The following is a 14,964-nucleotide window of genomic DNA, read 5'->3' as shown; positions in this document are numbered from 1 at the left end:
CAAATATTTTGCTCACATTCACACGTGGAACGGAGCAGGTGTACATTTCTTTCGTACCAACTAAGTGCGGCTTTACGAACAATTTACACAAAAATTCGCTCTGCTGGTGTCATGAATGAGGACCCGTGTCTGTCATTAGCTTGCTCTCGTCAGTAACCCACAGTTCACAGTTCACTTAATAGCAAGCAGAACCTTATACCTTCTGCCAGAAGTCCATAGAGAAGCGCATGTACCAAATGTCACACTGACTGTAATCAAAGCGGCCGAGAATCGTCACATTAGACTCGTTCGGTTTGATTTGGTCAATATCGTCTTCCATTTTCCCAGGTTTCCAACACACAATTGCGTTCTCACATGACTGCGAAACATGACCAAACAAGAGAAATAATAAAGATGAGTAAACAAACTGAAACGTGTGTAGCTGCTGTCGTGCGGCAGGTCAAAGCACCTTAGAGAGGATCAAGTCGCCGAGCCAGCGGACGCAGTCCACGTAGTTCCTGTGGATGTCCCGCGTGGAGAAGTCTGGGAAGTGAATCTTCTGAGACACAAAAGGCCTGAAAACGGATGTAGAAAAGACTCAATCCACACGCCGAAGCACGTAGAGCGCTGACGGGTAAGTGCACTAGATAGTGAGGACTCACCGGTTGGTTTTGCTGGGATTGTACTCGTATGAGCCGCGAATGGCTTTCTGCATCCGCTCCGAGTCGATCCTCCACAGCTTCAACGAGTGATCCATCCCACACGACATGATCTTCTCACCAAGCAGGTCAAAATCCTACAATCACAAAGACACTTTCATGACTTCACGGTTCGCTAATAAGCTTTTCGTCAGTGTGGGAAAGCCTGCATCAGAAGACGTGCGATTATTATAATGAGACACAAACACTGTTTAATGTGGACGAGCTGAAACTCACCGCGCTCAACACCTCGTCACGATGGCCCTCCACGCCTCCAAAGATGGCCACCAGAGTGTCTGTCTGGATGTTCCAGAGGCGCAGCGCGTGATCTGCGCGCACACACACACACACACACACACACACACACACGATCAAACACTGAGCGCTGAACACACCGTGTCTGTAGACTCTGAGGTCATTACCTTTACTGACGGACAGCAGGAGGTTCGGATCCCTCGGGTGAAATTTGAGTTCGTTGATTGCGTTTCCATGGCCGACATAATGCTGCGGACGAAAAGAAGAAATCGGTGTCAATACGACACACAACTGCTTCCTCCAATGAGAATTCAGCATGGGGTGACATCCGTTCGACTCACTTTGACGCACTGCATGGTGATGTGGTTGATGATGCGGATGATGCCACGTGACCCGGCCACGGCCAGCAGCGGGTGACTGGTGCTCGTGTCGAAGGTCCAAGCGCAGGTGTAGAAGTTTTCATCTGCCTAAAGAGTGCAAGAGTCAAGAGAATAACAGACGACAGCGGCTGCTCTGAACGACGGACGGACGACCAGCGTTTATGAAAGGATACATCAGCGTCGACATACGACTGCAGCAGACGAATCTCTCCCTGAGAATGACACTCGTATAGAGTCACCTGCAGGAGCCAGACATGAGAGGATCAGCAGAGTGTGTGTGTGTGTGTGTGTGTGTGTGTGTGTGTGTGTGTGTGTCTCACTCACCCGGTTGCTGCCGACCGTGGCAAACACCAGCGGATCTCCTTCTTTACTGTGCCAGTTGAACTGCACTCCGAACAGCGGCTGCCCATGATCCTCCTGCACGCGTCACATTTCACTGTCAAGGGTGCCGCACAAGTACACACTACAGAAACACCACAAGCTTTCTTACCCTCAGACTGTTGACACACTTGAAGGAATATTTGCATTTCTTGGACTTCCACTTGCCTTTGCCCCAGCTCTTCCTGCCCGGGGCATTGGCCGTGTTGGTCGGCGTGTCCGGACGCTCCAGGTTAGTGCCGCTTTCAACGCTGACGGCGTCATCCTGGGAAAACAGAAACATTGGATTGGAAAAGGATGAATGAACACACCTTGAGAAAACATGCAAGTGAATCAATCTGAACAGAACTTAATAAACAAACATGTAACACACACACACACACACACACACACACACACACAGAACAGACTTTATGTTATTATTATTATTATTATGGGTATTAATAGTGAGACTGACTGGGTTTATCATCATCATCATCATCATCATATAAACACATGAATCTTCACGAACTGAAGCCAGTCAGATTATACTGATGTTATTCTCGACAGTGACACAATCATAACGTCACATTAAATCATGCTGATTCTTGCGCTAATGAGAAACACGCGATAACAGACAAAGAGAAACTTCATCACGAGCAGCAGCACAAACACACATTAAACACATTCAGCAAACGTACATTATCGTCTCCAGACAGATCAGGGTTGCTGTTTTCATCGCTGCTTAATTTCTGTTTCTTGTTATGCGGCATCTCGTTTCCCGCCTCGGCATGAGATTCAGACATCTTCCTCCTCATCTTCCTCCAGCAATGCCACACTGCCGGAAAGCGAAGCGCGCGCGCTCGTGCCACACCGCCGCGAAACAGCACGACAGCTGCAGTAACACCGAGCGACGGCAGAGGGAGACATTTCACACTCATTCACTCACACACACACACACACACACACACACACACACACACTCACACACACACACACACACACACACACACACACACACTCTCACACACACACACACACACACTCACACACACACACTCACACACACACACACACACACACACACTCACACACACACACACACACACACACACACACACTCTCACACACACACACACACACACTCACACACACTCATTCACTCTCACACACACACACACACACACACACTCACACACACTCATCGCTCGAGCTCAGTCAGCAGAGAAATACAGATGAACAGCAAAGTTTGATGCAAACCTTTAATGGCTTATAAGTGCGATAATAGTTCACAGTGTATAGAGAGGATTTCAACATTTCATGTTATTAAAATGTGTTTGAACCAACTCAGACTATAATAACTGGATGGACATAAGTTTGATATTAACTGAGATTTAACTTTAATGAAGACCCTCATATGGAAGTTTATTGGTTATTAATGTTTAATGTAGGTTCAGGTCTGAAATTAAACTGCAGTCTCAGATGTGGAAACGAGACTGTCTTAATCAGTTTGTGTGTGTGTGTGTTCATTATAATGAGACGCTGTGATTATATTACAGACTGACAGAGTCATCAGATAAAATGATCAGTGATGTTTGATCAGGCCTGTGTTTGTCTTGATTATTTTTTATCATTATTAATCCTGATGCTTATAATAAACCTGCTTCACCAACACGAATCACTGAATCATTATTATTTATATATTATTTCCTACATGGGATTATTCAGATCATCCGATCTTTCTGAACACTGGGAATCTGTTCATGTCTTCATCTATTAAACACTCATTGTGATTCTGTCAAGTAAGAAATGTTCCTGGATCAACATTCCTGTCCGAAATTGTAGGCCTAAACCTAACCCTACCCATAACTTCTCCCTGAAATCAGAGGGAAATGCTGGTGAAAACACAGATGTAGAAGTACTAAAGAAAGCCTAAACGTGACATAAACTGTTAACATGTCCCTTAAATCTGATTGGTTGATTTGAACGAGAAATGAAGAATGAAAGTGTTTGCAACACCACCGACACGCTGAGACACGCCGATTTACGCAATCTTCAGAGGATCTCGATCTGTTAGTCCATTAAAACCACAGTTTCATTTTCCCTGATGTTTCTGTCCAGTTTGGTGAAAAAGGAAACAGTGGGACTTTTCTTTTGGAGTGGTCATTATATTGATTTGTTGATTAGAATCGCACAATATTCACTGACAGACGCCATGATGAGTGATCGCTGTCTGATGGTACAGTGGGACTTTACTGCTAAAACACTCAAACAGCCTGAACGGCTCCATGTGACTGAAAGCTATTAAAGTATTATAAACATTAACAGTGTGATTGTGAAGCGACTCATGATCGTGATCAGGGTGTGAACGACATTGGAGTGTGCTTCAGCAATCACCTTCACTTTCAAAACAACGCTCAATTGAGATGATATTGCAGCGCTGCGTACCGTCATCCACTCTTCTCTGACTAACCCGCAACAGTGGAGATTCCACAACCACTGCCAGGTCAAAGGTCACTGACAGAGCATGAGACTAATGCGTTTATATTGAACATTTAATATTTCTTCCTTTCATCTTAGAAAGAGTACAGAAGTTGACTGAAACCATCAGCTGAATTATGAACTGTGTTTGTGACATCACTGTTTAACAAATCCAGTGTTTGGTTCTCTGTGTATGTCACTGAATATCAAATAATCTATAAAAAGACATCAGCTGAGGCTGACGACACATGAGTGCTGGGAATCAGACTCTGACAGGAAGTTCAAGCACCTGCAGGAGGAAGTGGGAGTTCCCAGTGTGTCAGTGGAGCTGCTGCTGATCTCAGTTCAGTCTGATCAGTGGAACAAATAATAACCTAAACAATAACAAATATTGAAATCTAAAAATGGTGTTTTAATATGAGTGTGACTGGAGGAGCCTGATGTGAATTCAGTATAAGAATCCTGTTAATGACGTTGATTATTAGCTCATCACGCATCTTCTTTAATCTACAGTGAAGCTGAAGCTTGTGGGAAAGTCGTGAAGGATGTAAACAGAGTATGAAACCCTCAAGGCTTTTGTTTAATGATCTCCAGCGGTTCAGACTTCAATAAATGAGGCTGTTTTAATGTGGAGCATCTTTTAAAATTCACTGAAGAAGAAAACAAGAGTGATACTCAGACTAATTCTGACAGGGGCTTTTATTTAACGTACAACATGAAAATACATCACAATAATGTGGAAATATTAAGTTCTTAATTAAGATCTGACTGTGTGAATTCCTCTAGGCAGGATCAGACTCGACTAACCTGTTTATCTCGAACACACTGGAATTACATCCAACAGTCACTGGGCCTAAAATTAACACTCGCCAACTATATGAAACTGTCAGTCGTCAGATGGCCGTTAACATTTTGATGAATTTTAACAAAGCAATGTTGTGAGAACATGAACGACGCTCTGTACAGTGACGGTCAGCGCTGCATCATCACGAAAGCCTTTCCACTGTAAATATTCAGAACACGTGAAAAGGGAATTCATTACTGTCAGCTTTGTGGGAAGTTCAACATCTGAAACATCTGAAGCGTGCGCCATGAAAGCCGCGCCTCAGACAGCGCGCAGATACTTAGTTGAGCTCTCTTCGGTCGAAAACTACTGCTAGACCTGCCTGAAAAGCACTGTTTGTTTCATTTGTATCTTTGTTGTATTGTATTTATTTGTGCTATTGCTTGTATTTTGATTATTTGTCAGGGTTAGGTTCATATTTTATTACTGACTGTTTACTTGTCTTTAAAAGTATATTAAAGGTGCTCTAAGCGATCCTGGGTGGAGTAACTTCCTGTTGAAGTTCGAAATGTTGTCAAACAAAACAGAGGCTAGCTAGACCCTCCCTCCCCCCCCTCTGCGCTTCCTGAAACAGTCATGAACGCGCATTTAAAATCATTCTTGTCGGTTATTGGCTGGAGCGTGTTTATTATGTTTCGTGGTCCAGGCTGCACCAGTTTGTTTTTATTGCCATTTTCGGAGCTTGTGGCGACTACAGAGACCACGTTTTTTTAGTGTGTTCAGGGGACAGGCAGCTAGTGGATAGTGAGGAGATGTTTGCTGTATGTGACCTAAAAACGTGTGACATCGCTTACAGCACCTTTAATTAAGGTAGTAGTTTTAGATTTGGTATTGAAATTGTAATAGAGGATTGTGAATTTTCACTAGTATCCAAAATATTACCATCATACCTGCCTGGTTTTGTTTCATAACTGGTAAAAAATAGTTTTGGCCAGTAAATTTCAAGTCACCGGCCATTGACAGGTGTGGCAAAAAGTTAGTTCTAGGTCCTGGACACACCGGAGTGTGAGAGTTTCAGATCTTCAGGACTCATAATTCATTATCTGCTTTGAACGCCACATTAATACGTTTTGACCGTGAAGATGGAACCGCTTGTTTGTCTCCAGTACTAGTTTTAGCATTGTATGTCTTGAGTTTGATTTGTACATGTACAGTAGTTAATAATGTCTCATTGACAGTCAGTTTGAATTTGACCGTTGCTGTAACCAGCGCAGACAATCAGAAAAGTGAAAGAGCAATCGGTCGTTCGGTGGTTGAAACTTAATTTGGGGTTGAACAGACTTTAAAAACACAGACCAATGAAACTGCTGTTAACCATAACAACTTCCCATTCCCAGAAGATAACCTTGATTTGAGAAATCTTCGTAACCTCCTTCACATCATACTAGATATTGTTTATGAAATAACTGACACCGACACTGAATGAAATCTTGTTGAGTATGAGGGGATTTCTGATGAGAATCACTGGCTCAGGTTATTGAAACTTGAGGTTCACTGAACAATGAGAATATTGTGGTTTCACGTTTCTAAAAGATTATTTATATACACAAGAAATGTGACCATAGCATAAATGCAGAAGTTGAGGTTATAACTGAGGATGATTGACAGGCGTTTGTCGCTTCATTTGACTAGAACAGCTCCAAAAAGTCCTGTAGAGTTTCACCAGACTCTCCGCGCTCAGAATATGAGGAAACCTTCCTTCCGTCTCTTATATAATGACATATTTATTGTGTTTCCCTCTTGCAGAAATAAAACTTACACAAGTGTGGGATTCACCTGGGATATACTTTTCAAATCTATTTCCAGTGTCTCCGTGTGTCTATTGTATGTAAATGAATGTGGAATTTTGTCATTGTGGTGAATTTATAGACATTTAAAGGTCAAAGTTTCGCAGCAGATGAACGCGGCTGTGACAAACACAGCAGGTAGTTAATGTGCCAGTAAAGCGTCTTTGATACGATGAATAAAGATGGTTCTATTACTGCCTTTTTCTGGTATATTGCATGAATTCCTGTAAGTGGTGTTGAGGTGTATGCTTGTTTTGAACAGATCTTCAATGGAATCATTTCCTGGTCTGGATCAGTTTTCTGCTCTTTTGTTCTGAAATGTGTTTCGAGTTCTGCTTTAGTCTCTCTGGTGAAAACTGAAACGCTGGTGAGAACAGAGAATGCTAACAAGGAAATTTTTATTTAGGACTGAATTACAGTTGACAATTACAACTTACAGAATATCAAGTGACCTGCAGAGAAACACAAACCCACTCCTGCCATAATATATACAGAACAACACGAAACCATCACCTCATGAACATGAACATCAGCAAAATCATACAGATACAATCAATATGAGCTCTTAAAATCTCTGTTTTCATAAAGAATCACCTTTAACCCTATTTTAGACCTGAGAATAACAGTTACAATCAAACTGAATCATTTAAATATTAATCCAGGATAATTAGAGGATAGAGAATCACATGACCTCACAAAAAAGTTAATTATCAATGGAGGAAAGTCCTAAAATGACATGCTGAAACACGCCTTAAGTCAACAATCAAGGACGTTCTGGTCCAACTGGTTTAAAGTTACTGATTACCATCTTCAGTGAAGACCGTTGATAATGTTTAACACGCAAACCTTCTGACTAAACACACACGAGAGTGATAATAACAACAATACGGATATAGTTACACTGTTTGAAGATTATACTTTACAACCCTTTACACACCAGAGCCAAATGCAACACTTCAGATCTGCTACTGAACAACAGAAGAAGATTCACTGTTCAATCCAGTGACTGAATGTGAACGAACACGCTTCACTTCCTTCTCTTTAACGTTGTGTCTTCTGTTTATTAATGATATCACTTTTGGAATAACCCATCCTGACCCTCCTCATTACACTGGACTCTTCTTCTATTGTCAGGCAGATTCTCTGAACTGTTGCTCTCACTTTCCTGTGCCGTCTACTACTCAGTAGTGAACAATGATAAAACTGTTTCATAGAAACAACCGACATCTGCCTGAAGTGGCAAATGAATCTGTACAGACCGGACTGCCTGACTGACAGCGATTCCTAAGGGAAGAACGGGACGGACGCTCAGGAGCGGGACTGCGCTCCTTTACCTTTCAGGATCCGACGCACCTGTGGAGAAGACAGAGGAAACGGGTCAGCGGAAAGTTCTGTGGCATCGGAGAGTCACGCGGCCTGAGGCTCTTTTGACTGAACCGCTCAGACCGGTTTCACGGAGGTCGAAGGTTTAACATTACATGACTCTTCAGAAGCAGGATAATCTGGAGGGTTTCTGACCTGGTCTCCCAGCGGACCCTCGGGCACCAGCTGGGCCGGCTGCTCGTTTTCCAGGTTCTTGGCGCTGGGATCGGCTCCTCGTCTCAGCAGTAACCGAACCACGTCCACCTGAGCCTGCCGACCCTGCAGCGCGCTGGCCATGTGCAGCACCGTGTTCCCGTTGAACGCCTGTCGATGACATCACACAGCGAGCGGTCACATGATGCCCTAGCGCCGCGGCGGTGAACGCGCGCCACACTACGCTCTTCGCTTACCTTTGCGTTTATGACAGAGAAGTAGCTGGGCTGATCCAGAAACAGGCGCAGCAGCTCGATGTTGGCCTCTTCGGCAGCCATGTGCAGAGCGGTGCGGCCACTCTTGCGGTCCTGTTTGGAACACGGAGAAAACGCGTGAGTCGGGAACATCAGACACAGCGGCGCCTGGAGCGGCTGCAGAACCACCTTCACCTTGGTGTCCAGCGAAGCGCCCATGAGCAGCAGAGTGGCGATACACTCGGAGAGCAGCTTCCTCTTCTGCAGCAGAGCCGGACTCTGAGCGGAGGGGGGCGTCCCGCCACACAGCAGCTCCTGCACCACGGCATTATGGGACAGGACTGCCACGTGCAGAGGGGTGAGGCCTACCAACACAAGAGCCATGTTTAATGGGCTGTAGATGAATTTATTAAAATACCAGGACAGATGAAGTTCAGGGTGACTGACCATCATAGTTGACCACCTCCACATTGACCTGCCGCCCACTCGTCACCATGGATTTCTGGATGGCCTGAAGGGAAACAGTGAGTGAGGTGCTTACGCAATTCACAAGAAAGCTCAAGAGAGTAAACAGATCTCAACACGAAGGGAGGCGTTCTGAACGCCAAACGACTGCAGCGATGTTTGCGTGCCACGGCCTGTCGGCAGTTAATGGCTGACAGAAACGCAGGCATGTTGTTTTCTTCTCTTATCAAAGAGGGCTGTGTTGTTCAGCCGGTCGGGGGAAATTTTTCTCTGCATTGCGTGCCGTTTTTTTGAGGAAATGCACATCAGTCAAGTGTGTTATGAGGAAGTCAGTGAGCGCCTGGTTAAATAAACACAGCGCATCAAGATGGAATGATAGACCAGGACTGTTGATAGATGAAGAGATAATGACGAGAGGAAAAACTGCGGCTGACTGACGCATGCGCAGGCTAACGAGGAAATACTGTGTTGTACAAATTCTTCACGGTTTTAGGGTTAGGTGGGGCCGGGATGGCATGGGTGACTAGTTATTCAACAACTGACTAATTAGCGAGTTCGACTTGTTAGCGAGGCGCATATATCTATTTCAATTTATTAGAGCATTTAAGCGTGCTAATAGCGCGCTAACGGTTAGCATTGTAAAACTATGAGAAGTTTCTTCTCTTAAATCATCTGATGTAAAGCCTCAAAGCAGCGCTTCTGTACAGATTCATTCGCCGCCGGACTTCAGATTAGTGCTATCAAAAGTACCGACTTCAATACCAAGTCGGTACTGAAATTTTAAAAATGTGACACACTGTTGAGCGGATTCGTAAACACCTCTGATTGGCCATTGTGTTGACACGCCCATCAGATATGTCTGTGATTGGCTACAATGATCACCGCGGCGGACGGTCCGCTGATAGACGCCTGCTTTCAAGCGCTCCCGTGTGAATCTGTGTAAGCGCTCGCTGAAGAGCGTCAGTGATGTCTATTTACAACATGTTTTTGAAGCGTTGATCATTGTAACCAATCACAGACGTATCTGATGGGTGCGTGAACACAATGACCAATCGGAGGTGTTTACGAATCCACTCAACAGTGCGTCGCATTTTTAAAATTAAAAGTACCGAAGACAACACTACTTCAGATCTCCTGCCGTGAATCACGTTGTCCTGCTGATGTCTTCTTCAGAATAAAAGAATATTACAAATTTGATAATCTAGTGGTTGAGGTTCATTCAATCATAGTGTGAACAGAAAGAGTTTGATTCGGTTTGATGAGCGACATTGACTCGTAACGTTACAAACCGATATGCACTCGGCTAACAAACAGTAGTGTGGATTTACATCCAGGCAAAGGCAGTGACAGGAAGTACCAGCAGTGTGGAGGCGTGGCCCTTCTCAGCACACACGTGTAACGGGGATCGGCCCCAGCAGTCCATGGTGTTGATTTCAGCTCCGAGTGAAAGCAGGTCTTGTGCAATCAGGTGCTGATCTGCGGCAACACTGACCTGGAACGCGCTCTGATTGGAGGAAGCATGAGATCAGGTGAGTAATGGCATGTAGTCACGGCTTTAGTAACAGGGTGTGTGCACAGGTATGATCATGTCAGTGTTCAGAACTTGGCAAGCTTTCACAGATAATCCCATCGGTCAAATGGGAGTGATTTTTCTTTACCTGGTGGTTGTGTTCCTTCATGTCCAGCATTTCAATGGCGGCCATTTTTCCGGCGAGCACAAACGCCAGCGCTCTTCTGCCCTGAGCCACTGCGATGTGCAAGAACCTGCGAATCAGTCAACAGTCACTCCACGGCTCTTTGCCACACTCCTCTAAACACAACAGCCCATGATTCTCTATAACCAGCTGAGATATGCTGTAAGCGGAGGTCTGGACCATGTGACATCAGTAAAGGCTGCGGTTACTCACGTGTCTCCGTCCCCGTCTCTGGTGGTGAGCTCCACAGGGCTCAAAGCGGCCAGTTTCTCCTCCTCCTGCTGGATCTGCCACTGGAAGAAGGACACTGGGGCGTCTGCGGTCACATGGAGAGAGCCCAGCGCCGGGATGGAGGGCGTGTAAGTGCCCTGCGCGGGCAACATCAGACGGCAGTCGGTGTACATGCGGCTCTCAGGTTCAGTGTACAGGGCCAGAAGAGACTCTTGACCCTGAGCAGGACGACACACTGGCGCTGGACATCCCCTCACGGTCACAGACTCAATGGACAGGACCTCACCGATGTCCTCCAGCATCTCACGATCATAAAACATGTTCTCATCTTGGGCACATGGAGACTAGGAGAGACCAGAAAACATTATTATGGACAGTTATTGAAAAGGATTATGAGGCTCCCTGTGAATCTGAACAGGAAACTCAATGTCAAAGCTCAGTTCAATAGTAACAAACATAACGGTTAGTTCCCATCCTCTCTATTCTGAGTTTCAGTTTTCCCCTCAGGATCTCGGTTTAGATTCCCTCTGTCAGGAGTAACAGGTATAAACCTTCATTGGTCACATGTTAGATTAGGGTCCAATTCTCACTACAAATGAATTACTGCTTATTAATAGTTAGTAAGGTAGTTGTTAAGTTTAGGTATTGGGTTTGATTATGGGATGTAGAATATGATCATGCAGAATAAGTCATTAATATGTGCTTTAAGTACTAATAAACAGCCAATATCCTAGTAATACACATGCTACTAGTTAATAGTGAGAATTGGACCCTAAACTAAAGTATTACCCATGAATTAATTCATTCATTCATTCCCACTGCTATTTCTCTGTTAAATCTGGGAAGTATTTTGGGCCTGTTGTTGTCTTGTGTAGATTTTTATGTTATTTTTAATGTATTGTAAATTGTATTTTTGTATGCTAGTCTTGCTTCAAAACCAACTGCCCTTCAAACAAATAAATAAAGAAAGAAAGAAGGAAAGAGAACTTGATGAGGAGTGACTGTAAGGGTTCATCACGACACAAGACCAGCTGGTCAAAGTCTGAGTTTCGAAACTCATTTAACTAAAAATTATATAAAATTACCTACACTGTACGCTATGATTCTTATTAAACTGTATAACTTAGAAGAACAAATCACAGAATGATGTCACATGATCCAGTGAGACACATTATATAAAACAGCATTAAAACACACCAGGGCGTTTCCATCTGCGGCTCGCAGTCGTTTCACAGGACAGTGAGACGGATTCTCTGCTTCCCTCTTCCTCTGCAGCAAATGGGTTGTAACTATAATGAAACAGAAAATTATTTTCCAGTCATTTTTGACAAACAACTTCCTGATACTATTTCAACTCATAACCGCATACAGTGATGTAGTTACCTGGATATTCACTCTCAATTTGATATTGCTGAACCTGTGAAGAAGCAAATAATTATGTTAATTTATAGTACAGCAGTGTGGATTTATTAGACCCGTCATAAACATGTACCTGTATCTCATGATGACGTTTCTGCATGATCAGCTCTTTGACGGTGTTCTTCACGCGCACACCTTGATACCGACTCGGTCTGCGCGCGCCCAGATCTTCTGCTTACAAAGAAAAGACTAGAATTAAACATTGCTTAATTTAATCAGTTTAAATGATTTCCTCTGAATATCAAACATCGCGTGACTTTTGACAGTCCAGAACTAGTTTGACCAACTAGCAGTTAATAAGTGATTATCAGTTATACTTTTCGCATTCAAATGAGGAAAATTTACATGTAAATGACTTTTAAAATAAGTTATGACCAGTCTTGAAAAAAAGACATTAAATGACTAACTTGTCTAAGCAGTTTCACGTCACGCTATAAGTTTTATTCACCAAGACATTGCTTTCCTGACTCCCAATCAGTTTGCTTAATTCAAATTTAATTTCATTATTCGTTATTAATTATAAATATTACATAATGATTCATTATTCCCTACCGTTGAAGCTGTTTCGCGGACTACCCGCATCGCTCCAGCTCTGATCCGAATCAGAGTTCGGAGATCCGGCCGACAGATTCGGTTCTGTGGGAGAAGAACAGCCGTAGAATGACCACAGGTTGACCGGACTCGTCATAACATCGGTGTCCCGGTCCAGAACACCCGAGAAGTCCTCAGAAACTCTGTCAATTATCATGTTCTCTTGCTGTGATGCGCGTGTGAGAGTTTGAACTGAATGACGCGACGCGACACTGACTGAAGAACTTATTCGCGAGTGACGCGCGCCGTGACGTCAGGACACGCCTTCATTAATACTTCAGGATTAGAGACACCAGCATTCAAAATAATTGATGTAATGAAAATATAATTAAAACAACATTATGAGAGATTCGGTTCTTGTTTTCAGACGCGAGTCTGTGTGAATCTGATCAGTGAAAAGATCTTCATACCTGTGATTGATCTGATGAACTGCAGCTCAAGACAGCGTCAATGAACGAATAAGGGCAGCCTATGACTAAACGTGCAGAAACACAGAACAATCGCGCAAATGGAAGAACAAGTTATTCATGTTAAATTAGTCACCAGAAGAAACTCGGTGATGATACAGAACTGTAGATTATGAGCTCCATCTAGTGGAACTAGTGTTAGTTAGTCCAGTCCTGGAGGGCCACTGCTCGAACCCTGATCAAACTCACACCTGTGATTGTCCAGTGATCCTGGACCCTTGATCAGCTGACTCAGGTGTGTTTGATCAGAGCTGAACTCTGCAGGGCAAGATCTGAGGAACTCTGGTATCAATAGTGTTGCAGTTCAGGGCTCTACAGTGCGAGCATTTCACTCGCATTTGCTCCTAAAAATAACTGCGTGCGACTGTGAAAAAATATTTAGGCGCACCGGTGCGAATGATCCGATCAATTATCATGAATAGATCTACAATCGGAATTAAAAACTCCCAAAATGCATTTAAACTGAACAACAGTTATGTTTCGTACTGCTATCGGTTGCTTTTGATGCATTAATTCAAAGACTTTGCTTCAGTAAGCAGAGGAGAGCAGAGGAAGTGCAAAAGACATGCGCTGCAGACACTTCAAAAATTGTTTACAAGGGGCAACCAGTGTGACGCAGACGCAATGTAAATACTACATTTGGTGTCAGTTATCATAATCAAGGTTGAAAATTAACGGGGGCTTGGGGCAAATATACAAAAATTGATTTAAAAAAACACGTCCGTTATGAATGCCCGTGTGCAAATATTACTTTCACTTTTAAAGTAGCGGCAATTCAAAGGCGGCAATTGCTTGAATGGTGGGTGGGTTTATTATTATTCTTAATGAAAAACACAACAACAAAACAGTACAATGACAAACCCGCTTAAATATGCGCTTTTACATTTCGCCTGTCAACCAAATTTTCCTCCCTCGTCTTGTCATTCCGAAAAATGAGGCGAAATGAGTGAAGTGACTTGAAATCTGACTCCTGCTGCTCACTGAATTGAGCAGATGCGCTCCGTTTTAACTGTCTATTTTCTTACTAAACTAAATGATTATTATTACTATTAAAAAAAAAAAATCTAATCGACGATGGGTGGCGGTGCTGCGGTCATGGTGGGCCAGTGAAGTGTTGAAGTGATGTAACCAGTGTTGCAGCTGAACACCGGTAACTCTGTCGATCTCAGCAATAAGTAAAGTAACATCACACGAGTATACTCCTGTTTCTCCGAGTATTGGCATGATTGAAAATGTGATACTTACTGATCTGATTTGAAGACCAATAAACAAGCTGATATTAGGTGATTTAATACGGTCTGTTTTTGCTCTATTTCGTGAAAACGGTTTCAAACAAAGCTACACCAGAAGTGTTGCGCGTCTCCAAGCGACAGTGATTCCTGAATGAATCTGCGTTTTTAAGACTGATGAATGACTCGCACATTAAGATTTACCGCCACCTACTGGCGGTTTTATTTTCATATTTACACTTCACATAGATTGTTTTTACTTAAAATATTAAACTTTTAAAGATTTTCTTTACATATTTCTAAATTCAAAACAATCGT

General features: G+C 43.4%; 2 protein-coding genes across 5 annotated transcripts in view; both read right to left on the bottom strand.

The window, feature by feature from the left end:
* eed (embryonic ectoderm development) overlaps positions 1–2,565 on the bottom strand; it is a 4,438-nt gene extending 1,873 nt beyond the window's left edge. The window contains exons 1-10 of one of the 2 annotated variants that reach the window (XM_048198283.1): positions 2,371–2,564; positions 1,803–1,955; positions 1,637–1,729; positions 1,486–1,551; positions 1,274–1,399; positions 1,100–1,181; positions 915–1,006; positions 642–775; positions 449–554; positions 200–358 (exon numbers count right to left, since the gene is read on the bottom strand). In XM_048198283.1, the coding sequence (XP_048054240.1) occupies positions 200–358; positions 449–554; positions 642–775; positions 915–1,006; positions 1,100–1,181; positions 1,274–1,399; positions 1,486–1,551; positions 1,637–1,729; positions 1,803–1,955; positions 2,371–2,487 (1,128 nt within the window). In that variant the 5' untranslated portion in view covers positions 2,488–2,564. Of the gene's footprint in view, positions 1–199; positions 359–448; positions 555–641; positions 776–914; positions 1,007–1,099; positions 1,182–1,273; positions 1,400–1,485; positions 1,552–1,636; positions 1,730–1,802; positions 1,956–2,370 lie in introns of both variants that reach the window. The other variant, XM_048198284.1, reaches the window with a different exon arrangement.
* A 4,597-nt stretch (positions 2,566–7,162) lies between these two features.
* nfkbiz (nuclear factor of kappa light polypeptide gene enhancer in B-cells inhibitor, zeta) lies at positions 7,163–13,416 on the bottom strand. Of its 3 annotated transcripts, XM_048198281.1 has the most exons (12): positions 12,912–13,410; positions 12,433–12,533; positions 12,324–12,357; positions 12,138–12,229; positions 10,923–11,284; positions 10,674–10,779; positions 10,373–10,519; positions 8,998–9,061; positions 8,746–8,915; positions 8,554–8,664; positions 8,300–8,467; positions 7,163–8,134 (listed from the first exon to the last, which is right to left on the bottom strand). In XM_048198281.1, the coding sequence occupies exons 1-12, from the start codon at positions 13,105–13,107 to the stop codon at positions 8,090–8,092; spliced, it is 1,596 nt and encodes a 531-aa protein (XP_048054238.1). In that variant the 5' UTR covers positions 13,108–13,410; the 3' UTR covers positions 7,163–8,089. The 3 variants fall into 3 exon arrangements, with proteins under 3 accessions (XP_048054238.1, XP_048054236.1, XP_048054237.1); XM_048198279.1 differs by having other exon boundaries at positions 8,554–8,915; positions 12,912–13,416; XM_048198280.1 differs by having other exon boundaries at positions 8,554–8,915; positions 12,433–12,530; positions 12,912–13,411.
* Positions 13,417–14,964: the final 1,548 nt, after the last annotated feature.

Source organism: Megalobrama amblycephala, linkage group LG7, assembly GCF_018812025.1.
Source record: "Megalobrama amblycephala isolate DHTTF-2021 linkage group LG7, ASM1881202v1, whole genome shotgun sequence".
NCBI classification, from domain to species: Eukaryota; Metazoa; Chordata; class Actinopteri; order Cypriniformes; family Xenocyprididae; genus Megalobrama; species Megalobrama amblycephala.
This window is presented reverse-complemented; position numbering and strand designations above follow the sequence as displayed.

Excerpts from the sequence above, each read along its gene's own strand:
- nfkbiz (XM_048198279.1), bottom strand. The coding sequence starts at position 13,107 with ATGATAATTGACAGAGTTTCTGAGGACTTCTCGGGTGTTCTGGACCGG. Across the intron at positions 8,916-8,997 it reads GGAGGTGGTCAACTATGATG|GCCTCACCCCTCTGCACGTG; the intron begins GTCAGTCACCCT and ends TTGTGTTGGTAG. Across the intron at positions 8,468-8,553 it reads TCTCTGTCATAAACGCAAAG|GCGTTCAACGGGAACACGGT; the intron begins GTAAGCGAAGAG and ends TGTCATCGACAG.